The sequence below is a fragment of the Pseudopodoces humilis genome, chromosome 10 (genome assembly GCF_049639895.1).
Source record: "Pseudopodoces humilis isolate 2021_Gansu_Grassland_sample_001 chromosome 10, ASM4963989v1, whole genome shotgun sequence".
NCBI classification, from domain to species: Eukaryota; Metazoa; Chordata; class Aves; order Passeriformes; family Paridae; genus Pseudopodoces; species Pseudopodoces humilis.
In genome coordinates, this window is record NC_142209.1 from 26,390,484 (window position 1) to 26,417,155 (window position 26,672).

Sequence of the window (26,672 nt, forward strand, 5' to 3'; positions counted from 1 at the left end):
GCACTGGTTCCAAAGGGAGGTGAGTTTGGGTTCCTGGAGTTGGGTCAGTGTTGCACTACTCACAGCAGAGCTGCCATGAAGGGCCACTGCTCTGTGCTGGTACTGCTTGTTCTGTCAAAGGAGTTGGAAGAGCATTGATACATCTTTATAAATCAAATTTCTCTCCAGTGTTTGTTTTTACTGTTAGGATGCACTGTGTTTTGGTTTTTTTTTTTTAATTTGCTTATGGTGAGCCAAAGCTTCTCTATATTCCTTACTTGACATCTGTCTGAGAGCCATAACTACTGACTTCATGTGAATGTGCTTTAAAGATCAGGTGTACAAAGTTAAATCTTTATTTGGAGATTTGTACAGAAAAATGATCCAGTGGAGTAGTTAGAAATGCAGTCCTAGGCAAGGAGTTAAGTGCACAGAATGGTGTCATAAAAATAATCATAAGAAATCAGTGGATCCTCCTCAGTCCTGCTTTATCTCCAGAGACTCAAGGGGAAGCAGAAAGTGTTATTTGCCGGTGAACCGAGGTGGTCGCTTCTCCCTGAAGGCAGCCATCCCTTCCTGACGGTCTCTGGTGGGAATATTCTACATGAGAAAAAAAAATAAAAGAAAGGTATGTTTTCCATTTACAAGTCTGATATGTTTTTAAGTCCTGCCTAATTTGGCAGTAATGATCCAAGACTAAGATTGCATTTCTTTCAATGATAAAGTTCCATGTTTTGAAATTAGGAAAAAAGAGACAGGGTTGTAGTGTAACTCACAAACAAAGCACCTAAGAAAAACCCCATAGATCTATATAAGAAAAGCATTTTCCGTAATCTTCATCATCTTAAAAGATGCTGAGAGACACATTATATTGTAATACCCTGTATCGTTCCTTTAGCTGAGAAAGGTGCACACTCTCAAACCTTGCTGCAAAGAACTACAGGAGGAATAGTTTTGAATTTATTAAACTAAAACCATTTGTAAAGTTCATTCTATAGCTAATGTACAGTTGTTCCTTTCAGGAATTAATTCTGAAGGCAGTTTACCTGGGCATAACACATCCCCTCAATAGCCATCCCTGATGCAATGTCAACCTGGGAAGAAGAGAAGAAAGGTGTGAGGTTTATCTGAAGTACAGCCCTCAAAGCTACTTCATAACTCTCAAATCAATGAGAGCAGTCAGTCACTCTCAATCATAGTAAGTGATCTTCACTCCAATATTAGAAGTACATGTTACTATCTGTAGAAAAAAAAAAAACCCTGCCATTTTAATTTCATCTTTAAACAAAATTTTTAAAACCTCTGAAATGGTTTTAAATGTCTGATATAAAGAAAAATTTTATAACTCATAACTTTGTAATCAGTTCTAAACATTTTTACTGTAGTAATTTGTAAGAGCTGCTAATCTTTTCATTCACCTCAGTATTTAAACAAAAATAATTGTTACCTCTATTCCTTTGTTTATTGCCAGTTTTCCCATTTTCACAGCAAACGGTGCCTTTATTAAAAACAAAACCAAACCACAACAAATATTTTTAATAAATTAAAATTAATTCATAATAGATTAGTTATTGTATTATCATCCTAGTTCCAAATGACATTTTAGTCTACAGAAATTCGCAGTAAGTTATTAAGTATTTTTTAAAAAATCAATTTGGTGTTGTCTGCAGTTCACAGATGAATACGGTGTGAGGTTTCAATGTGTCCTGCAGGTCTGTGTGGCTGCAGCTAGGGGGTAAAACTGTCCTGTGGGTTAAGCAGCTGGATGTTAGAACACTTGTTCCTACAAAAACTGCATTCACAAAAAGGAACAGACTTAAAGATCAGGAACCAAGACATCAGTATTTCAGAGAAAGGAATTTCAGGTGTTTGTTTGCTCTCTCTTAAGGACAGCACAAATGCTGTCTTTACATTGGTCCCATGAACAATGCACTTACCTGGGGCAGGATTTCTTTAGCCAAAGTTAAAGCTCTCTGGTAAGCTGCATCTCCCTCGCTGTTCTGTGGCACTGAATGATTTACCAGCCCCATGGAAGCTGCCTGTTCTCCATCAACCTGTCTGCCAGTGAAAATGAGTTCTTTTGCAAGACCTATTCCAACACATCTGGGCAGGCGCTGAGTTCCACCTTAGGACAATAGGGAAAACACCATTTTCCATTTCTGACAAATGCCCCAGTAGTATTTTGTCTCCTTATAAAACCTTAGGAGGCTTAAAAAATAAAGGGATCATATGTTTCTTTAATAACTAATGGCTGAATACATTAACATTTTTTGAGGAATCTGAAAGGCTTCAGTATTTTGATAAAAAGGAAAAGGTGTAAAGGGACTTCCCTAAATTCAGTGTATGTCTGAGACAGAACTCTTGATTCATAGATCTGTTTCATGATTGTAAGATGCTACTTCTAATTTACCTTCAAAACACTTCAAGTGTTCAAGAACATACTCCAATGGCAAAATATTTACAATATAGCTGAGAAAGTGAGATTTTATGAATATTAATGAAGGTTAAGTTTTAATGAAGCTTACCCGCTCCAGGCAGAAGTCCTCGTGTGGTCTCAATAAGGCCCATTTTAGCTGATGAAGCTATTAAAAAATAAATGTAGGGTTAGCTACATTTTGATTTGTATAACTAGAACTTTTCCAGATTGATCAATAAAATTAGAAACTGTCAATACTGAACTGGAACTCCGTTTCTCCAGGTAGCCCAAAACTCTGAATACTACAATACTTTCTCAATGTCCAGCTCAAGTCTGCTTACCCCTGTATAGCAATTTTAGCTAGAAAAATGAACCTCAGGTCCCTGATGAAATACAATGGATGGAAGCATGGAAACAGAAGAAATGTCTTTCAACCCAAACTGATTTAAGTTGGGAAGGTTAGATCTAGCCAGAGTATATCTGATCCAGTATTAAGTTAACAATAACTATTCAATCCTACTAATAAATAGTTTTCTAGAGGAAACCTAATTTTACCTAAAAATAGGCTTTACTTTTTAAGCATAGGAACTACTTTCCAAATAGTAACTGAATGTCCAATTTCTGTACAACCTTCTGTTAAATGTCACTCAAGCTCCTGGATTCCATTAACAATCCACTGTCACGTGTGTAAATTCTCTTAAAAATGCAGCCATCAATTGCCAGGAGATTGCTACACTGAGTAACACAAACCTGCTACTCGGAGGTCACAGGCCAGGGCCAGCTCCAATCCACCACCCAAGGCGTAGCCATCGATTGCAGCGATCGTGGGCACAGGCAGGGCAGCTACAGAAGAGAGCACAGATTGCACAGTTGTGTTCCACAAGTTCTGTTTCACACGGTCCTGCAATTTAAATCCTTACGTTCTAAAGCTTTCAGTTCATAATTGTTCAAGAACTTGTTTTCTTCTGACACAAATTTTCGGTCTGAAAACAGCAAAAATTACCTTTGTGCACTTCTCCTTTCTTAGTAAGAATGCAAAACATGCTTCTTCCATACAGAGAAGCTTTCAAACACAAAGTGGTGTAACACAAATGGGATCAATCATCTCCTTGCAAATTTATGACGTGCATATTCATCTGTTGCAGTTAAACAGCCAAAGAAAAGACACCCTCCCTAGGCCCTGTCACAATGTTCAGTTTTTGTGCTGCTTTTGTTAGCCAAGGCTTCTGAAAACAGGAACAGTAAACACTGTTTAACCAGGTTGCCTCATAGTTGAGGAACTTGATGTATCTGGAGATTAGCTGCTTGATACTTTAACTACTCAGGCAGCTGGATGCAAACTTCAGAGGTGAGCTAGTTCTCTCCTGTAACTACCCTGACTGCTTCTGTAATTTTTTTAAAATTATTGCAATTCTGATTGGTATTTTAGATTTTACTTAGGTATTTCATTTCTTTCTAGTGAGAGCAGAATAGTTCATAGACAGGGAAAGAAAATTAATTGCAGAAGTTCATATTCCTTTACAAAGAAAAAGGGAGGCAAGGGAGTTGTAGATACAACCCCCGTCCCGACATTCCACAAATCCATTTAGCAAATCCATTCAGAGATTCAAGTCCATGTTCTTAGGTCTCTGCCATGTTTTGAGTGTTTCTAAACATGTACTGGAAGTAGGACAAGCAACACAGAACTTGCTTCCCAAGGATTCCACAGAAGTGTGGAATAAAGAACTTAGAGCAGGTATTTATTACATAGGTATGTATGTGCTTTGTTGTGGATAAGAAATGCATCTTGTCCTTGGGAAGGGGCAGCAGGATGGTTGGTATTTAATTCTAATTGGATCTCTCTTTCAGGCATAAGCTGAAGCCATTTGGAAAGCTAATCCTAGGTGGATAACCTGCTAGTTATTTCCTCCTACAGCATTTCTAAATATTTCAGTAGGTGATCTAGATAAATTTTCCAACTGACATAATCCTTTACCTATTTCATCCATAAGATTTCTCAGTCTTCTAACAAACTCTCCAACTTCTGCATCATCCATCTTTGCACGTTCCTTTAAATCTGCTCCTAAATAAAGGAGAAAAAGGTTAGAATCTAGGAAAAGACATCTGAAGTGTTCTCTCCAGTCCCCCTCAGACGACAGACCATTTAAAAAGTCTTGAGATACAGCATTCCAGTTAAGTAAGGTCCATGGAAGTTGGAGTGTGGACATTTGGGCTGCAGCAGTAACGAGGGTGCTCCTCTGTGCCTTTTTCACAGATTTTTTAAAATTTATTTTAGCATTCATTTCCAACTGCTTTTCTGCATGATCTGATTGGTGCATGGCTCTAAGAGCCACCACATTTTTTGAGAAGAGTTTGCAGAGCCTTTGCTACTCACCTGCACAAAACACTCCTTTCACCTGGCTCTTGAACACCACCACTCGCACCTGCTCATCGAACCGGAGCTGTTCCAGGACACTGAACAGCTACAAGGGAGGGAGTGCAAACGAGAAAAAAAAATGTAGGCATATGGATGTGTATCTACACTGAAATTATAGGAAGTGCCCAATCAATGATAGAAGTAGTTTGGTTTTTTTCCCTGCAGGTGCCAGAAAATTCATGGAAATCATGTAAGTGCAGCCTACAGGTTCTTCCACAACAAATTCAGAATGACACATTTCCCCATCTCTTTTTTCCTTCCATTCAGAGATGAACCTTTGTTGCACCTAAAACTTCCCTTCCTGTCCAGGCATGAGCCAGACTTTCTCTAGGATGTGTCATCACTGCTAAGGTGTGACAATGAGTATGCTTTAAGACATTAACTTGCATCTGAGTTAACTTCAATAAATTAACTTAGATAATTTAAATAACCCAGATATCTCTGTCCACATCTGAGGCAGTAACCGTTACAATCTGTTTTTCTCCAGGTTCACCTGCCTTGCCCCAGTGCCATCTCCCACTTCCCTTCAACATGAGTTAAGTTTTTTTTTGATTTCCCACAACTGTTCTCAGTGCAGTTAGTTATTGATTATGGTTCCAAACACGCTCACAGGCCAGGCCCATACTCACTTCATTTACAAATACTTTTCCCAGTGAATTTCTCGCGTGGGGTCGGTTCATTAGGATTTCAGCAATACCTTAGTAATAGGAGACAATTTCAGTTATACTTCATTTAGTTCTCTGACACAGTAATTCAACTGGGAATAATATCTGCATATGCTGCATCTTCTCCTTCCTGAAAATGCATATAAAGTATGTTCTAAAACAATCAGTTATTTTAAAACTGGAGGTGGCACATCATGTCTACAAAATCCAGTTATGCAGAACAACTGAGAAATTCAGTAGCACTGTAGAAGACTGTAAGTAAGCAGACTTTTAGAAAAGAAAATGAACAGGACATCCAAGAACTTTTCTTAGAATCACTGCAGAAATGGGGAAAAAAACCCCCAAACAATAAACAAACAAAAAAGATTCATCTTAGGTTTCTCCTTTGAATGTTGCTTAATTTATTTTTTATTGTACAGTCTTACTGTGTTCAAATACATTCCCTAATGAAGGAAACCGTCCTCTTGGGATTGCTGTTTGCATGTGAACAGCACAGACAGGTCACTCTCAGTTCATGTTCCAGAACCCTTTTGAAATTGAACTCCATTTAATTTCAACATTATAAGCTCATCAGCAGAAAGGAATTCACTCAAAGTTCCTAAGTCCAAGCAGAAAAATAAAACCACAACATCTACCTCGCTCTCCTTTGCACATGTGATTTGTAAATTATTATCCAATGGCTTCCGTATGCTTTGGAGAGAAAAAAACATCTCCTATTTCCTTGTCTGGACTTCTGCTCCCTTCCCAGGCCTTCACATTGGAAGATGCTGTTGCTGTGCTGTAGGTGCACAGCTGTACCTCACACCTGCCTTGGTCTTTCTGCCCTGCTGGAAAGTCTGTTTATCCCTCTGCGTATGGCAGTGGCCAGCTATCGAACCAGGGGTGTGCCACATTGGAAATGAGACACAAGTGAACAGCGGGCACCAGCTAAGGAAATGTACAGCTGGTAACTACTCAATGTCTTTGTAACCAGCAAAATACCAAGAACTGGTTATAAGCTCCTGCAACAGTTACACAGAAAGTAAATTCATTGGCAATCTGAACCAAACCTCAAACTGCTTCGTGGCTCTCATGAATAAATGTGCACAGACACGTCAAGGTCCTGTCCCACCTTTATCACTGCACGTTAATGCTGTTAGAAAAATCTGAAGTAAACAAACCAGAACTTCTTGCGTTGAGGTCTCCTGCACACATAACTTTAGGAGAAAAAAAAGTATCTAGCTATTCATTCAGCAGCAGCGTTCTTGAAAAAAAGGTTATACAAGGCATAACTGAAAGCAAAACAACAATGAGCGCCCCGCGCTCGGCAGGGCTGTCACCCCCCTCGGGCTGCGTCGCGCTGGGAACATACGGCCACGCTGACGCCAGGCCGAGGTGTTTCCACCAGGACCTGGCAGAAGCGGAGCCGCACTCCGAGTCCCGGCACTCACCGCCGCCGGCCGCGCTCAGCAGCACCTCTGAGCCCCGCTGTACCCCGGCCGTGCCCGCCCGGCCCCGCGCCCCGCGCAGCGCCGCGGGCACCGCCCGCCACAGCCGCAGCATGGCCGCTCCGGAACCGGCACCTCCGCCCCGCCTCCCAGGGGCAGCGGCCGCCGGAGAGGGAGCTCGGCAGCGCTTACACGGCCCGATGCAGGGGAAGGGCTGCGCCTTTAAGGGGCGGGTCCATAGGGTCTGGCCCCCGGCCCCTCGCTCCGCCCCCGCCCGCTGGCCCCGCCCCCGCCGTGTCTGAGGGCCCGCGGGACGCGGCGGCAGCAGTAGTGGAGACAGTAGCGCTCGTCCCGCGGTCATCGCCGTCATGGAGCGCCGGGTGTTCGTGGTGGGCGTCGCCATGACCAAGGTACCGCCGTCCTCCCCGGCACCCGTGTGTGCGCGGAGGGACGCGGCCCGCGCGAGTCCGGCCTCGGCGGCGGCCCCCGGCTGTCCCCTGTCGGCGCTGAGGGGGAGGTGCTGCGGGAGCCGCCCGTCCCCTCCCCGGCGCGGCTGAAGCCCCTCACGGGACGCGGTGGCCCCTCAGGAGCGCGCTGGCAGAGCCCGGTCCCGGCCCGGCGGCAGCGGCTCCGCGCAAAGTTCACCCTCGCTCGGGGTGTGGGGGAGGCCGGACCCCGGCCAAGGTGAACGTGGTGCTTCACAGAGCAGGTCGATACAACAGCCTTGCAGCGGGCACAGTGTCCCCGTGTCCCCGCAGCCGCTGGCCCAGGGCCCGTCCCGGGGCAGGGGCTCAGGGAGGGCAGGGCCCTGCCGGGTCTGTCCTGCGGCGTTTCTGTTCCTGGCCCTTGGGCTGTGAGCGCACGGTTCGCCCCGCTCAGCTCCACAGCTCCCCGGGAGCAGGTGGTAGCCGGGTGGGCGTGGGGCTCTTCTCCCAGGTAACGGGGCAAGAGGAGTTGGCCTCAAGTTTCCACAAGGCATGTTTAAGGTCAGAATTAGGATTAAGTAAAATTCCTTCACCAAAAGGCCTGTCAAACCCAGGAGCAGGCAGCCCACGGTAGTGATGGAACCATCGTCCCTGGGGGGATTCAAAGACACGAAGATGTTTTCACTTAGGGGCGTGATTTAGTGCTGAATTTGGCAGTGCTGGGGTAATAGTTTGACTTAATCTTAAAGGTCTCTTCCAGCCTAAGTGATTTTATGATTTTCAAAGAGGAACAATAAAAGAACTATTTTTGTCTTGATACATGAATCTTAAGACAACTTGGCTATTTTCCAGAATAGTGAGAAACTCCTCCCCCAGCCACCTTTTAAATAATAACTTTTTGTCTTTTTGCTGCATGGGTATTTCTCCAGCATGTGATGGGATAGGGGAGGAATTGAAAGGTTAAAGACAATTCTGTTAATTATGTTTATTGGACTAGATTACAGAATGTGATGTCCTCATGGAAGAGGCAAGTAAAACCTGTCAGAGTCCATATTACATCTTAAGTATTTTGCAATGAAACCTTTTGGGACTGTATTGCTTCTCTTTGATTAACATTAAGGATGTCATGACTGCTAAAATTTGTTATATCTTCTCACAACAACAGTCCACAGTTTTCTATGTGTGTAACTGTCAGTTCCCCAGTGCTCTGCATTTTCAGAAGTGGATCATCTCAGTTACCAATTGAGCATGACCTGAGGAGTTGTCAGTACACTTTTCTCCTCTCTGTTAGCACAAGCACTATCAATCCCTCTCACAGACTTCTACAATGATCAGCTCACCAACTGTTTTTTCTTACAACCTTTGCTGTATAGGTTCTCTGTCTAAATTAACAAAAGGGGGCACTGCAGGAAGTGGTAAGGGACTGCTAAGTGCTACAAATGTCTGGAGTCAGGGAGATATGCAGAAGGAGGCAGCAGATTGACTTCTATATGCTATGACAGGTGTCATCAAATAATTTGTGTGACTATAAGTAGTTAACATGAGGATTTCTTTTAGCAGTGACACTTTCTGTTAGTGATGTAGAAATGCAAACCACATGTACTTGTGGTGGTCTCTAATGAGTCACACTGCAAAGAAAATAGAAATGCCACCTCTACTCCAATGGTGAAGAGTAAGGTGTGATAAATTCTCTACAAAGAGAAAACATTTTCTTGTTACAAATAGGAGTGTAACAAAAACAAAAAAAAAATTAAGTAGAAGGGAAGTATTAATCAAAGCTTCCATGAATATTATGTCACGTGTTACGATGAATCGGTGAAGGTTGCAGTTATTCTCTGTTCCATCCACAGGCTTTGGACAGGATTATTGTCCATCTCCATAGTCATGGGTCTTCTTTAACACCGACCAGAAATTCCCCTCAGCTCCCATAAAATTGCACTTTTCTTTTTTTTTTCAGCCATTGCAGGGTCTGGCAGCAGCACTTGGGAATTGTAAAGATTTTGTACATGCACTTCTGGGCTGATGAAATGACATTGTTTGCATTATTTCAAACTTATTTCTAAATTAAATATAAAGCTTTTAAATATACCAATTTGAGCAAAATATTAATTAAATCTCACTGTGATTTATTCTCAGCTTGTTTTTTCTTCCTTTTCTCTTGTCAGTTTTCAAAGCCTAATGAGGAGAGTGTTGATTATCCTGAAATGGCTAAGGAAGCAGGTAATTTAGTAATAAAGCATTTTGTTTGATTGATGACGCTTATTTTAAGTGTTACAGCCAATATTTTTATTACACATGTGAAGGGAAAGCTACTGTTCAATAAAGAGATAAATCTAAAAAACAAATTTAAAACTCAGACAACTTTCACCAAATCCATAACTGACGTGTCCAGGTCAGCCCTTTGAGGCTTAAGCCGGGATGGCTTAAAATATGATTGGATTGTATTAAATAGTTTAATACTTACCTATATTATTCAAAACATACTCTCATTGGGATGAACAACTTTGGTGCACGAACACAGAATTAAATGAGTGAAATTTTCTGATAAAGAAGCTTGTTCAAAATTCTAGATACTGTGAAGTTGTCCTTATGAGTATGAAATTGTCCTAATGAGGTACAATATATTAACCATTTGCACCATATAATAAGGAATTTCTACAGCTCTCATTTGTGAATAGGACTCATACATACTACTCTAGATTTGCTTGTTATGGTTGTGAGAGCTGCCTTTTTTTTTTATACCTTCAATTTTAAACTTTTTTTCCAACTTTTACACTGTTTTTTTAGGCCAGGCAGCTTTAGCTGATGCTGGGATTCCTTATTCAGCAGTGAAGCAGGCGTGTGTGGGTTATGTTTATGGTGAGTATTGTTGTTAGATTGGGATATGACTTCTGTGACAACTGCAGACATCTGTGGATGTGTGGATAAAGTATGAGGAATGCCATCAATAAGCTTTCTATTAAGGGGAAATATATTTCCATTCCAAATTGATTTTTTTATTTACTTTCCTTCTGGTTCTCTATTAACAACTGAGGCAACTGAAGTAGGGTCAGTCTGCTGTGATGCCTAGAGCAGCTCCCAAGCCATACCTCTAAGACCCTTCTGTCCAATCCAGTTATGTCCCTTTGATTCACAGCCTGTGAAACAGAAACAGGACAAACTTCTGGTTTAAAATCTGAGGAGTTTCATCTTCTTTCTGAGGTTCTTTACTGTGATAGAGCCATACTCAAGCTGACAGCTCAGAAGTTCAAGTTTACAGTTTAATTGGTAGCACTGCACGTACATGGCAGGATTTCTTTTTGTGAGTTTGTACCTTATTTTAATGTTGTGTTTCTATTTGAAGGTGACTCAACCTCTGGGCAGAGGGCAATCTACCATGGTCTGGGTCTAACTGGCATTCCCATCATCAATGTTAACAACAACTGTGCTACTGGATCCACTGCTTTGTTCATGGCCAAACAGCTTATAGAAGGAGGTGGGTTGTTTTGCTCTGTGCACCTAAGAGATTGTCTGGGATGTAGTAGGATGTGTATGTCCATGCCCTTTCCTGTGTCACGAGCTGTATGAACCTGGTCAGTTCTGCCAGTTAAATGTCTCTCAATAATTGTTTGGAGGAGTGCGGAACAAGTGGCATTGTAGTACTGCAGGCACTAGATTCTCCAGGATGGAAAGAAGAATCTGCTTAAAAAGCTTTTTTCTTTTAACTTGAAGTTAATACTAGTGTTTAACTAACACGTTTTTGGAGGGGGTGAGAGAGGGCAGACTGACAGACTGTGCTTTGAACTGGCAGATGAGTATTTCCTTCTGTTTTTGCAGTTCCTTTGTGGACTTTGATACTTTCTTACACTGATGCTGATGTTTCTGTAATGAGAACTGTAGTAACACTGGGTATGATTGTTTAGCATTTGTAGCTGAGACATAAATGCTTGGTTGTCTATGAGAGTTGCTGTCAAACCCCAATCCTGTAGTGATCTTTCATTCTTAGGTATCAGTGTCTTTGTATCAATATCTTGTCCATCTTAATTTGACTCTTTCAAAAATGAAGGAGGAACGAAGAGCAGCTGCTAGGTGTTTGTGTACATATCTTGTAATGGACTAGTTGTTAGTACATAGTGTCATTTATAATCACATTGTGCTTTAAATAGCCCCACATTTTATTTTAAGGTTTGGCAGACTGTGTTCTGGCACTCGGCTTTGAGAAGATGGCAAAAGGATCTATTTCTTCAGGTGTAAGTGTCTGAAACACTTGATATGTTTTGTGTTTGTACATGAGATACACTTCCTCATTCTCTGAGACGTATTCTCAATAACACCTCTTGCTTTACTGTGTTGCTGTAGATGATGACAAAAGAAATCATTAGTTTGATCTAAATAATTTTCTAGTGGGTTTTGTGATTCTGATGGCAGCTATGACATACTATAAAAATAAATTCTAAAACATTCCATGCAAAATTCATGTGTCATGTTTGTTGTATCAAAATACAACCAAGATTATGTTAAAGGCTGGGTTAGTGGAGAAAAAGGAAAATACCAGATATAGTACCGAAGCTTTGAGTAACTGAAGTGTCTTCCTCAAACAACACAGTACATCAAAGAAAGATTCTGGATCTTCTGGCCTGATGCTTACTCAGCTGACTTGTTAATACACTCTCCCAAAAACTAAGGGCTTCTTGACTTTTGTTTGTTTTTACTGTAGAAGTGTGTGGGGGTTTGTTTGTATTTTGCCTTAAGGCAAGCAATATTAGAGCCCATATGTCATTTAACTGCAGAACTGCCAAATTCGATAATATATTCAAGAGGTTTGCGTGAAAAATGTTAAATTTAGCAAGTGATAAAAATGAGAGCTATTTTTTAACATGCTTTATGATATTTCGTATAAGCTCATTAAAAATACTAATAGAATATTAATTAATTTTATCACTTGAAACTATATTAACTGTAGGATTTTAAGTGAGGTGAAAAATACTCAAAGTCCCCTGTTGAAAATAGTGACTGGGATAGAAATCATGTAGCAGTGATTCTTGCCATGAATCAGTGCAATGGTTATAATACTAAGCATTTCCTGCTTATTTACTCTTTTTGTTGTACCTGGGAAGTTATCAATACTTCTGACCCTGTCACTGAAGTGCAACATACTGCTCAGGGACTTGCTGAAATATTAGAAGAATCTCTCATTTGCTTGAAATCTGTAACAGTTTTATGGTGATGTTGAAAAGTAAATTATTATTTACTTTGTATTTCTGTTTTCAGTTTGCAGACAGAACTAATCCTATAGACAAACATTTGGAAATTATGATAAAGAAATATGGCCTATCAAGTGCTCCAGTGGCACCTCAGATGTTTGCAAGCGCTGGCAAAGAATATATGAATAAATACGGTCTGTTAAAATACAATTTTTTCATTGCCTTCTCTTTATGAAGTGATTTAAAAATAATAGGATTTTGTTTTAAGAAATAGTAGCATTAAGGTTGCATAACTCCCTGCATTTTATCCCTGTGCCTTAGGATAGGTACATGGGCGTGGGACTGAACTATTTGGCAAAAGCTGTTGGGTATTTGATTTGATTTAGTACCTAGTACAAGGCTGCTGCCACTACTCTTTGCTACCCCCTGACCAGACAAGGGAATTGGCTCCAAGGTAACAGCCTGGCCTGTTGTGCATCTTTTATTTGCACTTTTAGACTATTATATGAAGAAAATATAAACTTAGAATCTAATATTTCACTGCAGCTGTTCACACTGATAGGAAAATGAGCATTTAAGTTTCAGTAATAGGATAATACATCAAATAAAATGCACTTGTTTTCTGTGTTTTTATGTAAGTGTTAAATATGCAAGTAGGTTGTTCTGTCAGCTAAAACTCAGCCATGTTTAGTAGTCTTTATCTAATTTTGAAACCTCAGCTGAGTTCTAAGGAAAGTCTTCATAACAGTGTGTCTCTTGTAAAGATACTTGTAGGGGTCATGCTTCTTATGACACAGTATTTGAACTGTTATGTCAGCACTGTTTGAGTAAACAAAGTATTTCAACACAGCTTTCTTTCCCCTTTCAGGGACAAATCCAGAATACTTTGCGAAAGTTGCATGGAAGAACCACAGCCATTCAACCAACAACCCGTGAGTCATGTACTCTGCCTCTATAGTTAACATCTCTGGTTGTTAAAAAAAATGCACAACAAAGTAGTATTTTCGAAATATGTTCAGAATATTTTCAGTGTATGTTCTTAATTATGGAATGAGAAAATAAATTATTTTAGAAATATATAAAAATTAATTCTCTATCCAGTGCCCTATACTTTGTGAAAAGAGCTCTATAGCTACCTATATAGTGTGATATTAATATGTCTACTGCTCGATCTGAGATGGCATCTGTGTGTTTTCCTTAGGTATTCCCAGTTCCAAGAGACCTACACATTAGATCAAGTTCTGCATTCTCGCAAAATTTTTGATTTCTTGACTGTCTTACAGTGTTGGTAAGGAGAGGACTTTGCATTGTGAAATAGGTCTTGATGTTAAGACAAATATGGTAGGACATCTATTTAAATAAAGTCTGTTTGTGTGTCAGTTTTAATTTACAGATTGCTTTAAGCAAAACTTTTTATAAATAAAACAAATGTGGAAACTCTGTCATGACCAAACGCAGATACTTGCTCTCAGTGTAATACAGTGAGCTGGAATAAGTTTTGTACTTTGGGGTTCTTTGTTCTTTTACTAATGTGCATCCATTGCTGTCAAGTGTTAATTCTTCTCTTCAGCTTTTCCTAAGCAGTCTTGGAGGGTGTATGTCTGTTTATAGCCAACTAGAAATTTTGATTTGTTCTAAATTGAAAAACATTAATGATACATTTCTATTTCAATGTAATGATTTTCAAATGTCTGTTATAAATATTACTGAAAGTGTCCAGTAAGCACTAATGGAATTTATAGTTTCAGTGGTATCAGCCAAAGAAAGTGGGGTTTTGTTTGATGTTTTCTTGGTTTGTATTAAAAGATAAATCTATGGAAGATCAACAATCTAATGAATATTGACATTACTGATTTAGAACAATATCATCATTATTTTTCTTTCAATCAGTCCAACATCAAATGGTGCTGCAGCTGCAGTTTTGGCTAACGAGGAGTTTGTGAAAAGGCATAAGTTGCAGGCAAAAGCTGTGGAAATTCTAGCCCAGGTGATGGCTACTGATTATCCAAGCACATTTGAAGGAAACAGTTGTATGAAGATGGTAGGTTTACAATTCTGTATTCCCTGGTATTAATTTGAGTGGTTTTTCTGAGGTTTTTTGTTTATAGTTTTGGGTTGGTGTTTGGTGGGGTATTTTTGTTTGGTTTTGGAGGTTTGTTTGTTGTTTTTTTTTTAGTACCTGCAAGTCCTAGTGATGCTGTAAACATTTTTGTGTCAGTGAGCAGACATATACTTTGTGGTGAATGTAAAATTGATTTTATTTGAAGAGATATGGAGTAAGACTATCAGAAGCCTAGCTTATAACAGATTATTTATGGGCTGATTTTTAAACAACTTGAACAGCAAAAGAAAATTCCTTTCATTTTTCTCTTTATAAAAGTAATGAAATATAAAACAATCAGGTGGATCACAGGAAAAGGTAACAAGACAGCTTGAGGATTTGTTTCAAGGCTGTTGGTCTGAGTCATGCAAAAGGAACAATTTGGGTTGTGATCAAGGTTGAAGAAATAGAGGATATTCCCCAGAAAGGTTTTGCATGCTAACAATAAGCCTTAGAATGTGTTACTTCTTTCTAGACAGGTTTTATTGTATGAATATCAAACTCTGACATGTGATGCATTAAAATAAACCAGAATACCTTCTCCTTCTTTCACAGACAGCATCTATAGAAGCACAGTTAAAAATAAGTGTAAAAATTAAACCGTGAGCTATATTTCTGTATAATGATATTTTAACATAGAATTTCTCCTTTTTTTTTTTTCAGGTTGGCTATGATATGACTAAAAGAGCTGCAGTAAAATGTTTTGAAAAAGCAGGGCTGAAACCTACAGATGTTGATGTGATTGAACTTCATGACTGCTTCTCAGTTAATGAGTTAATCACCTATGAAGCTCTGGGACTGTGTCCAGAAGGTAATAGCAGCAATGGAGATAATTGTTCTATTCAAATGGAAAGCACCAAAAATGCCCAAAATAAGAACACCTGTGATCTCAATCTTAGGGCCCTTTTTTTGGAGCTGTATTCTATTATAATCTTATCCCAAGATTTCCCTCCATCTATGTATTTCATTTTAAGAAGATAAAAATAGGACAAGAACTGCCTGTGGGGGGCCTTAGCAAGTCACTGATCTTTGAAACATCTTTGCCTCAGAATTGTTGGCAAATTGTCAACATGCATCTAAAGTCAACTGTGTAACTGTGCTCAGTCTGTCCAGATCAGTTTAATGTCAGTGAATTTGCAGAATTTACAACAGATTCAATGGCCATGGAATTTAGGTCTGTGTAAGTAAAATCATTAAAATTTTCTGCTGAAGAGGGTGTTTTATGATTTCAAATAAATAATGCACTGAACTGCTATTTCAGTTCATGATATATTTAAATTCTTAAAATATTCTTGCTTTGCATGGATTATCATCTGCTATAATCTTTCTTTAATTTGTTTAAATTGTGAGAAAATACCATATTCTGGCACTAGGTGGTATATTAAGTCTGAGCTTTCTTTCTGAAACAGGCATTTATGGAACTCCAGGAAGACTTATGTGTTTGCCTTTGAATGTTTGCTTTCTACTGTCATTTTTGCTGTGTTCTTATGGTATCTGCAGCAAAAATGGTGAATGTTTGACATATTTAAACAGGTTACATTAAGCTCTTTAGGTTCATTCCTTTAATTGATGCAGAATAATCCTGGTGGTACTTGTCTATTTGATTAATTAGCCTTGTGCATGGTTATTTAATAGTGCTGTTCTCAAAACCCTTAGTCAGTCTGGCCTTAATATTATAGGAAACTTATCTTGGAATGATAGACTAATCAGGCATAAAGATTAATGAAATGCTACAAACCACTGTAGTTTAGATGGGCAAATCTAACCTGCTATTTTCATTTAGTGGCACCATGGAACCATCACAGATCTTTTTTAGACTTCATTGTTAATAATGTAAACTGAAGAAGCTGGTACAAGAAGAAATGCGTAAAAGCCTGCTTAAAAGGGAGAATTGTCTGTAGTCTGCAAAGCTAAATATTTCCAAGCATTAGTCTTATGAGTGGTTTTATTTACTGTTTTAATGTCTTAATACAGCCCAAGGTACTGTTAGTTGGCCTTTGTGGCAAGGGCTTGTGGTGTGTTCACCCTCCAAATCCTGGGGGTCACAAATTACAACTAACCAAAACCATAATTATCACTGCAGTTTAATGAACAAAATATAAATAGCTTCATTAAACTGAGTATATCATAATGCTGTATATACCAACAGAACAATTCAACTGCAAATTAAAAACAACTTTTGTACCAAATGCTTCTCTTCCATGTTATGCTTCCTCCAGTGGTATGAGCACGTCTCGGTGTAGTTTGGCTAATTTTTGCTCTTTGTGAAATATGAGCTGTAACATTTCCTAGGGTTTGACTGACATGCAGCATCTCTGGTAAGTTACAGCAGAACTGAAAAATCACTTACAAATAATAATAAAAAAAAGAACATTTTTCTTACATAAGTACTGTTTTATAGGAAGAGCATGTGACCTGATCGACAGAGGAGACAATACTTATGGAGGAAAATGGGTTATTAATCCCAGTGGTGGTTTGATTTCCAAGGGACATCCTCTTGGTGCTACAGGTATGCAAAACCACTTCATTTAATCACACCCATTAGATAAAAGATTATTATCATTAGATAAGAGCTACATCTCTTGAGCAGGCAGGTGCTTCCACCTGTGCTTGACACATGAGGGCTTCAAAGCTTCTTCCCAGTTTTCTTGCCAAGTAATCCAAGTATTGGGGCAGGTTAACACAGCCTAACCTTTCCTAAATAATTGCTCAGTAGTACAACTCCTGAATAGTATTTGAATAACTATTCTAATATGATGTCATCCTTAAAATTCTGGTTTTGGAGATTTATAGTGTCTCTGAATAGCCTTGTACCATTGTTAGCTGTACTAGAAGCCAATTTTGTTACGTCTTGGATGTCAAAATATTTATCTGATGTTTACAACAGAAACTCACTTGGTCACCATTTCCCGCCAACATAGGTTTTCCCTTTTTTTTGTTTGTGGTTCTTTTTTCTTTTTTTAAACTGATGTGCTTGTTTCTAAATTAGTTGGCTCTTGGACAAAATGTGTTTGGATTTTTGGAGATCATTCACCCTCCTTGTTTGGAAATGAGAAGCTGTCAGAAAACTGGAGAAAATGAAACTTTGTAAAACACCAAAGCTTAATCTAAACACTTGTAACAGTGAGATACAATATGCAGTTAAGTGTGGAGGCCAGGGGAAGTTTAGGAAACTTTGGGGGAAAAGGATTCCCAGATAAATGATGCTGTGGGTATCTGTAACAGGATGAGAGTACTGCATTGCCAAATGTGTGTTAATTTTTGTCTGTTACACAGTGATAAAAGCAGAGGCACTTACTGGCATTGCCATAGGATGGAGGAAGAGTCAGTAAATTCTTCAGCCTGTCAGCTTCATTTCCCTTGGAAACAGTGTTGAGGCCAGTTACATGCTAAACAAGGGTCATGTAAATCCTCTTAAATATTCAAACCATTCCAGGGCAGGCTGCACCACAGTACACACTCTCTCCTTGAGGCCGAGAGAATATGAATGAAACCTGTTCATTCTCATCTGTGACTGGAATTTTAAAACTCCTTAACTCCTCTTCTTCATAATGTTCTAGTTGGCAATGTGTAAAATTCAGTGCATGAAATGTAGATTCCTTGTCTGCCTGTCCAAAGACCTGTGCAGTTGTCCAGGGGAAGGGGGAGGAAGGGATGGGGGAAAGGAGAAATGTGTGAGCAATGTCCAGAGGCGGGCAATGGAGCTGGGTGAAGGTCTGGAGCACAAATCCTGTGAGGAATGACTGAGGCAGCTGTGGGGGACTCAGCCTGGAGAAAAGGAGACTCAGGGAGGCCCTTCTCACTCTCTCCAACTCCTTGAGGAAAGGTTGAAACCCAGGCAGCCAGAGACAGGATGAGCTTCAATCTGTGCTAGGAGAGGTTTAGGCCGGACATCAAGAGGAATTTTTACACAGAAATGATGGTTAAACGTTGGAATGGGCTGCTCTGGGAGGTGGTGGAGTGTTGAAGGAAAGATTGGCACCCAGTTCTTGGTTGTAAGTTGGACTCGATGATCTTGGAGCTCTTTTCCAACCTAATTAACTCTGTGATTCTGTGCGTGCGGTGGGACCCTGACTGCAGAGAGAGCTGATGGAATAGTGGGGGGAGACTGAGGGGGAGCATAATAGGAGAGTGTCAGGCTTGCGACGCAAAGGACTTCCCCTTCCCTTGGGTTTCCCAAGGACATCCAGCGCACTCCTGGCAGCTCGGATCCCTGGAAGTTTCCCAAATCCCGTGTCCCTCGCGGCGTGGCGGGGGAGGCGGCTGGCTGACGGCGCGCTCTGCGCTCGATGTTTCAGGGCTGGCGCAGTGCGTGGAGCTCTGCTGGCAGCTGCGCGGGCTGGCGGGGCGGCGGCAGGTGCCGGGGGCGAAGGTCGCGCTGCAGCACAACCTGGGCATCGGCGGGGCCGTGGTCTTGACGCTCTACAGGATGGGCTTCCCCCGGGAGAGCAGGTGAGCCGGGGCTGACACGCCGGGGCTTCACCCGGCACGGGGAGAACCGCGAGCTGCACCGCCAGGCCTTCCGGAGCGCTCAGCTGGGGCAGAGCGCAGCTGGCCCAGCCTGGATGTGCGGCTTCCTGTGCCCTCCAAACTTGGTTGTTTTAGAGTTATTGCCGCTGCTCAAGGAGGAGACTGCTCTGTAAACTAAAACACTCAGCACGTGTAACTCCTGTGTACTTGCAGCACTGCAGGTCTGTACTGAGGTTAAAACTCTCACGCTCTCATGTCACACTGTGCACTGAGAGTTATTGAAAAGCTCCAGTTGGCTTGTAGAAATGGCTCATGTGATTGTCCGTAAGGAAGAGTAATGCTCGGAGGAAAAAAGCCACCAAACAAATTAAAACCATTCCAAGAATAAAACAGGCCACGTTAAAATGAATCAGTTGAAATTATGGATCTGCCAAAACCAGCAAGATATCCTTGGGAACAGAGAAACCACTGCTTTCACTGCTAAAATTGTTACTGGTGTAGCTCTATGAAGGATTGCTTTCAGCCTTGTTTCATGTGATATTGTAATTCCTTAGAATTCAGATGTGTTACTGGCTACAGAATTTGCACTTGCAATTGTAGCCTATTTGAGAGCGAGAGAACACTGCTGTGAAGCTGTCTGCACTCTGCTGTAGCTCGGTGCTCAATTGGACAGGAATCGAGAGGAAAGCACTTAAAATTTGTATTAGTCTGGTATTTCAGGGAAGACTTACAATACAGTTGCCTTTATGTTTTCACTCTCAGCTTTCCTTAGAAAGATTGACTTGCTTATTATGGGCATTATAGATTTTAAAGCTCCATCCCAGTTCTTTATTTTGTCTGAAAACCTGTGAACAGCAGAATTTGTCATATGCTGGCCTTTCAGAAATAAGCATACCCCTCTCTTCTAGCTCATATTTCTGACATCTGTTTCAGCTAATTGTGAACTGTGCGATTCCTGGGAGGTGACAATATAACCTGTGGAAGAGGTGATGAGAGAAGCCACTGACCTTTGATGGGCTGCAGCAGTGACTTTTTGTAGTGTCAGGAATGATAATTCTGTCTCTTTTTTTAAATCCATAAGAAAGGTTGTACCATGTGAGAAAAAGAAGAGGAAAAATGTCTTCTCAAGGATTCTCTTCAAACATGCTCACAAAATCAGTGGGTGTTGGTACAGTTTTACATCTGAGGGGAAAAGACTCTTACAGGGGGTACACCTTTTTCCATTGCTTTGAGCTTTGTCTTTAAAAATACTGTCATATTATGGAAAAAGACTGTTGTTATTCTTATATCATCAGCCTTGAGGTCCTGCTAGAAGTAGTCCTTCCAGTCAGTGAGAGCTTAAGTTTAATTTACTATGGGTCATTTCACCTTCACTGGTGCCCAGAATTTTAAAAATACTTTCTTAAGTACAACTCAATCAACAGAAATCTTAGCAATACTCATTTCTTACACAAGAGAAGCTTAAAACCCTTTAGTTCTCCCAAAGGCTCTGTGTGGGAGATCCCTGACACAGGGAGTTGCACCAATGCGTGTCAGACTTTGGAATGGAACAGTGTGGCTGATGTGCTCAGACACCCCTTATGTAACTGAGATGATGTGCGTTGTGTAATTAAGGGAAAGGTGGTGAGCCTCCATGTTTATGAAGATCCTTCACACCAGTTCCCTTCAGCAGTGGACATACAGTTAATCACTGGTTCCAGATCAAGCCTGTGGCTTTAGTAATAGCTGGCAAGAATGTGCATGAAGGCAGCAGGAATTGATCGTTTTGCATTAGTTTTTGAAACGGTTCTGCTTTTTGTTTGGTGGCTTTTTCTGAACCTTACAGCCTTGGTTTATTGGCAAAATGGATGTGTCTTCTTTGGACAAGACTGTGCCCACTCTTGCTGCCCTGTCACACATCTGCAGGGCAGTGCCAGTACCACCTCAGTAAGTTCCAGCAACATTTCTTGAGCAATTCTGTCACTTTTGCAGTATTGAACCTCACCACAGTTTTGGACTATGCTGCCAGGAGATGGTAATAGCAGTGAACTTGTTCCTCCTGCTGCTTGAATTCACATTTCTTTGGACGTTTCTCTGCACTTTGGCTCTGTGTGCCCTGCAGAAATCAAGAATTGGGTTCTGTGTTGCTATCAGGCTATGCAGGGTGATTTCTCCAGAGTATCAGGAATAAGATTAATGATTTACTTTCATTATAAAATTAATCTTCAGTTTATACACACGGAACACCCAGATATCTGGAGTGAATGTAATTCAGGCTGTCAAGAAAGCAAGCTTCACTTTGATACCAGAGTTGCTCTGTCCTGCTAAAATGTTTCTTGATGGTGTTAGGCCTATTTGTGATCATTTGAAGATGCTGAAAATGTGATTTAATGTGTTTAAATTAATGGGGTTTTTGTTTCAGCAACAGCCGTATTGCGGCTGTGCCTCTCAGTGCAGCTGTTGATGGATTTAAGGCACACCTGGTCTTCAAAGAGATTGAAAAGAGGCTCCAAGAGGTATCTGACTACTTCTTTTACCTATGAGAGATTTTTAATGGATAGCAGAATGTGTGTGAAACCTGTTGGGAATGTATTAGCATCCATCACTTCTTCAGGACTGCTCACTGAAGCAGATGTTACAGATTTGGATTTTGCCAGAAACTTTTAACACTGTGCCATGATTTTTAATTACTTTTTTTCCAGATAGTTCCTGCTTGCATAAGGGTATTTCAGTGGAGGCAAGTCTAGATTGTATGTGAGGAGCTAACTAGCCAAAGAAACTTTGTTTTAGGTGCTTGCTTTTTAAGTGTGGTTAGAGGAAGAAATCACATTTTGTCAAACTTATGTCAGGACAAGGCTATTAGGATTATTCTTAGTTTAATAGATTTCAATATAGTCATAGTTTGAGTTGTTTGTGTAGATTTTTTTGATGGTTGTTTAAATGATGCCTAATGGGGGGAATAGATATTTTTATATTGGTAGAAATGGTGAAAGTTTTTTAATTACTTCTGTTAAATTAAGACTAGCTGAAAATTATGTTGAAGTAAATTAGTTTCTTATTCCATGGTCATTACAGGAAGGAGAGCAATTTGTCAAGAAAATTGGTGGAGTCTTTGCCTTCAAAGTAAAAGATGGTCCTGATGGGAAAGAAGCAACTTGGGTAGTAGATGTGAAAAATGGTAAAGGCTCTGTGGCACTTAATTCAGGTCAGTGCTCTTGCATTATGTCATTGCAGAACACACGTAAAACTAATGAATATAGACTCATGTTCTGTTCAGGCTGTAGTGACCTTGAGCAAAAATGATGTAGAGCTACCTTAATTTTAAACTTTTCTCATTTCTGACACTTCTAATCCATGGTGCTTCAGACCAAGAACTAAACATCTTCTATTCTGAATGTGTCTACAGATAATAGTGTGTTTTCTTAGAGGCTACAGTCAGATCTGTCATATGATTTCACAGGAATCAGAATGGGAAAAAAAGTGAAAATCAAACCTCAGGGATTTTTTTGCTCTCACCTCTTAAAATTTGGGCCAAAAAAGTAATTTGCAGCTGTTTCTTCAGTTGCTTTGTTGGAGACACTGGTAAACAGTAAACTGGTTTGCCTTGTCAAGTTACTTCTCCTCTGCAGGTAGTTAAGCAACAAAACTTGATTGGTTTCAGTGCTGTACCAGCTGACATAAACTTGAAGTTCCATTTTGAAAACAGCAGAAATAAGAAACAGACTGGGTGGAAACTATGGAACCCCATAAAAATATTGAAAACATAGGATTTGTACCCTTGCCATGAAAATGTCTTGTTTCAAATCTGAAGTCATTACACCCTAGTAATGAAAATGAAAAAAAAAAAAACCATGATGAGAGGCAGTCTTCAAAATCTGATATATTCATGAACTTGCATCACAAAGTTCTAATGAAAAACATGACAGGGGATTTGATTCAGAAATTCATTGTTATGTTATTACAAAAAGAAGACCACAGTCTTCTGTTGCATGGACAATAATTTACTGGAGATTTCAATCTAATAATAAGATGAGTATAGGAAACTATGTGTGCAGGTTTTAGCCCTTTGATTTATGTATCGGTATTTATATCAGAGCTTATTAAAATAATTTTCCAGCTTTTAGTAAGAAGATCCTAGAAAATTCTGTACTTGAATTAATTCAAATGAGCGCTTTTAGAATGCACATGTTGTTCCCATGGAAGGAGAGGGCAGGAAATGCCTGAAATGTCAGTAATGAATATCTCAGGAAGTGTCACAGGGGAAAACTCATCTATTCCAAGCTCATCTTCATACTAGCAAATATAAGCTTGATAAAACTGAAAGATGATTATCAGTGCTTGCAATGAACATTCTGTCTGGTTACAAGTAGATTATTATTTATTTTCAAGGAATGAATTTGCTTAGCTTCTCAGGAAGGCCCATCTTTCTTCAGTGTTGGGGTGGTCTGTGCTACAAGGTGGCCCAGCTGCCTGTTGGCTTTGGGTGGCCTCTTGCTGATATTTTTTTAATGGCTCTTGCTTGTACATACTTCAGGTACCATTTGTTGACCTGTGGTCTGAAGGGATGCTCCACGTAGTTGTAGCTCCTATAACTGTTTAGTTTCTCAGTTTGAGTCTTTGTTCAACTCCTGTCTTGCAGATAAGAAGGCAGATTGTACAATCACAATGGCTGATGCTGATCTCCTGGCACTCATGACTGGCAAAATGAACCCTCAGACAGTAAGTGCAGCAAAGATGATCTGATCAGTGAACTGGTTGATTTGTTTTGAATGTGTTTAAGTTGAAATAATTTGAATGTTTTCATCCAAAACTGCCATGGCTGATTTGAAAAATAACAATTAATGTTGTGCTCTGAAGAAATCAGCCAATGTGAGATTCATCAAGAAGGACAGGGATTTATGCCAGACATCCTGCAGGGATATGTCCTATGTTATATCCCAGAAGGAGATATAATAGTGCTTGGTTTGCAAAGAAGAGGGGCAATCCAGTTTTTTCAACATGCCATAAGAAATAAGGAATGTGGGCCTCTGTTTGGAGGGCTTTACCCCCAAAGCTAGCATTAGTGTAAGGTGTCATCTTGATGCTGAAAAGTAGAATTTGAGGTGAGCATCCACTGAATGTCTGTGATTGTTTGTAGTTGTTGACTGGGAAGTTTAGGTTTAATTTTTTTTTTATTCTTCTGTATGCCAAAAATAGTTATAGTGTATAAGTAAACCAGATGTTTAAGTTAATTTTAAGTTGCTCTGCTGTGCCTCCAAATTTGAAATGCTCTGGGTAACTGTTTAATGATTTTGGTAAATTTTGCAAACTGAAATATGTCTAGTTTTAAGATAAAGCACATTAGAGAAATGTTGTAATATACATGTAGAAAATTCAGAAGCAACTCCAGCTTTACAGTTTGGATATTTTGGTGCATGCAGTTTATCTCCCTACAAGGTCTGGAGGAAAAAATCCAAATTTTCTGCATGTCTGCTTCACAAACGAGATTTGTAAAATTGAATTGATCAGGAACAAAGCCAGTTAAGGCTGAGGAGGATTTGAGCTAAGAAATCAGTTGTGGCGCCTTCTGTCACTGTGGCTTTATTGTGTGCAGTTAAAATAATCAGCTTGTCTACTATGAACAGTCACCACCCAAACATGTGGTGCTCTGCCTGCTCCAGGTACAGACCCATGCTGTGAGAATCTTTAAGAAACAAGCAGATTTATTCTCTTTATGTATCACAAGTATAATGAGAATAAGAGTTCCTCAGTTTACTGTTCTACAGTCGGACAATGCATTTGTTGCTGGATGTGAGGTGTGTGCAAGAACTGTTGGAATTACCAAACTGCTCATCCATAATAACCCATAACTGTCTGGAGGGGTGCATTTGGGGATAATATATTGTATTGTATTTCACAGAATCTTTCTTTCTTTTCAGGCATTCTTTCAAGGCAAATTGAAGATTTCTGGGAACATGGGCATGGCAATGAAACTTCAGAATCTACAGCTTCAGCCAGGCAAAGCTAAACTTTGAGCTCAGTAAACAGTCAGTACTTGATACTTTTGACAAAAAAAGTAGAATAAAACTAGACATTATCAATAATGTGGCAGAGGCTGGGTTTGATTGGACCTCTCTCACCTAAATTCTGTGGTTAGAGATCTTAATTCTCTTAACAATTTCCATTGGTTTCTCTATGGCTAAGCTTGAGGCACTAACACCTACAAATGGTACATGGTGGGGCTTTGTGACAGCTTTTGTTCTAATCAATGTGGACAATTTTGTAAAAATTAGAGCTGAATTAGGCTGCTTACTGTTGTTGAGGTTAGTTGGAAGGAAGAGAGGAAAGTTATAAATAGTTTGGCGTATCAATGGAATGAGCACTTTTTAAAGACTGTAATAGCAGGTCATACAAATGCTTTCAGACTTCCATTCTAACCAATTTGCTGCTGCTTACATTAAAATGATCTTGTAAAGGGGATCTCTAACAACATTTTTTTAGAATAGGTTTTAGGAATTTGCTATAAAATACTTTTCTTATTACTACTTTGGAATTAAAAAATAAATAAAATATCCAGAAGTAAGCAGGAACTAGAATGCTGCTTTGAGGTTCACAGGATTTGATAATACTTCACTTTGAAAACAGATTAGATATGCCAGGAGAGCAGAGAAGGAATATAATCAGTATGTTACCTGTTTTCTCCTGGTAAAATCTGGTGTTGATCATGATGAAATTCTTGTCAGTTATGTAAAAGCTTTAAGTTCTGTTTTGGGAAAATGTATTCTGGTTGGAAGTTTAATAGAAAATTAAATATACTTTTCCTGTTCTTCTGTGTGTCTCTTTCTCAGATTTATAAACATGGATTTCACATTAATGTACTGGACTGTTTTATTCTGCTTGTTAGAAGGGGCATCCTGCAGGCATCCACTTTTTCCTCCTCAGGCATTGTCAGTACATCGTCCATAAACCTTATCTCAGTCCAGTAGACACATCTCACATCCTCACATACGTGGGCTATGACTGAGGAGCTTACACTGAAGCTTTCACTTCTCTGGCTTAACTGAAATAATAATAAAAAAGAGCAAATTCAAGCCAATCATTCTGCCTTCTCTTGGGAATGGTGACAGATTGCTGAGCAGTAGGAATGGTTCTACTGCACCAGACCAAAAATCTGTCTGGCCCACTGGATTTTCTCCCTGTTGATACCTTGGAAGGAAGATGAAGATGGCCCAATCATCTCTTTACTCAGAGTACTTTCCTAACCGCCACTGATTGTCTTTTTTTTTTTTCCCAGCTCACAAATTTGAGCCAGAAGTGGTTTTGTCTAGATTGCCTTTGATGAGTTTGTCCAGTCCCTTTTGGGATCCTTGGACAGCTTTTTTAGCATGGATCATGAGTTTCTGTACCTACACACCATACAGAATTAAACTTACTCCTTTCTGTCCTGTACATTGCAGTTTTATGCCTCTTAGTTGTTGGGGGACTTTGTGTTTTACTGGAAGAACAGTGAACAGAGCACTCCTGGTGTTCATATTGTTGCCCTGTCACCTTCAGACTTCACAGCTTAGAGAGAGGTCATTCTATTTAACTGTGTCACATGGACAGACCTTTGTAACCTTCTGTCCATCCAGG

The 26,672-nt window shown here is 39.9% G+C and overlaps 2 protein-coding genes across 2 annotated transcripts; one reads left to right on the forward strand and one right to left on the reverse strand.

Annotated features, from left to right (window-relative positions):
- Nucleotides 1-312: 312 nt before the first annotated feature.
- Nucleotides 313-7,037, reverse strand: ECHDC2 (enoyl-CoA hydratase domain containing 2). The gene is made up of 10 exons (XM_005521168.2): nucleotides 6,907-7,037; nucleotides 5,441-5,508; nucleotides 4,770-4,857; nucleotides 4,371-4,457; nucleotides 3,146-3,238; nucleotides 2,505-2,561; nucleotides 1,917-2,104; nucleotides 1,427-1,477; nucleotides 1,026-1,073; nucleotides 313-579 (listed from the first exon to the last, which is right to left on the reverse strand). The coding sequence occupies exons 1-10, from the start codon at nucleotides 7,016-7,018 to the stop codon at nucleotides 502-504; spliced, it is 870 nt and encodes a 289-aa protein (XP_005521225.2). The 5' UTR covers nucleotides 7,019-7,037; the 3' UTR covers nucleotides 313-501.
- Nucleotides 7,038-7,160: 123 nt separating this feature from the next.
- On the forward strand, nucleotides 7,161-25,866 carry SCP2 (sterol carrier protein 2). The gene is made up of 16 exons (XM_005521167.3): nucleotides 7,161-7,313; nucleotides 9,494-9,548; nucleotides 10,116-10,187; nucleotides 10,672-10,803; nucleotides 11,493-11,557; nucleotides 12,579-12,705; nucleotides 13,380-13,443; nucleotides 13,713-13,799; nucleotides 14,402-14,552; nucleotides 15,276-15,423; nucleotides 17,014-17,121; nucleotides 18,911-19,064; nucleotides 21,484-21,577; nucleotides 22,137-22,266; nucleotides 23,701-23,780; nucleotides 24,980-25,866. Exons 1-16 carry the CDS (start codon nucleotides 7,272-7,274, stop codon nucleotides 25,073-25,075), a joined length of 1,605 nt encoding a protein of 534 aa, XP_005521224.3. The 5' UTR covers nucleotides 7,161-7,271; the 3' UTR covers nucleotides 25,076-25,866.
- Nucleotides 25,867-26,672: the final 806 nt, after the last annotated feature.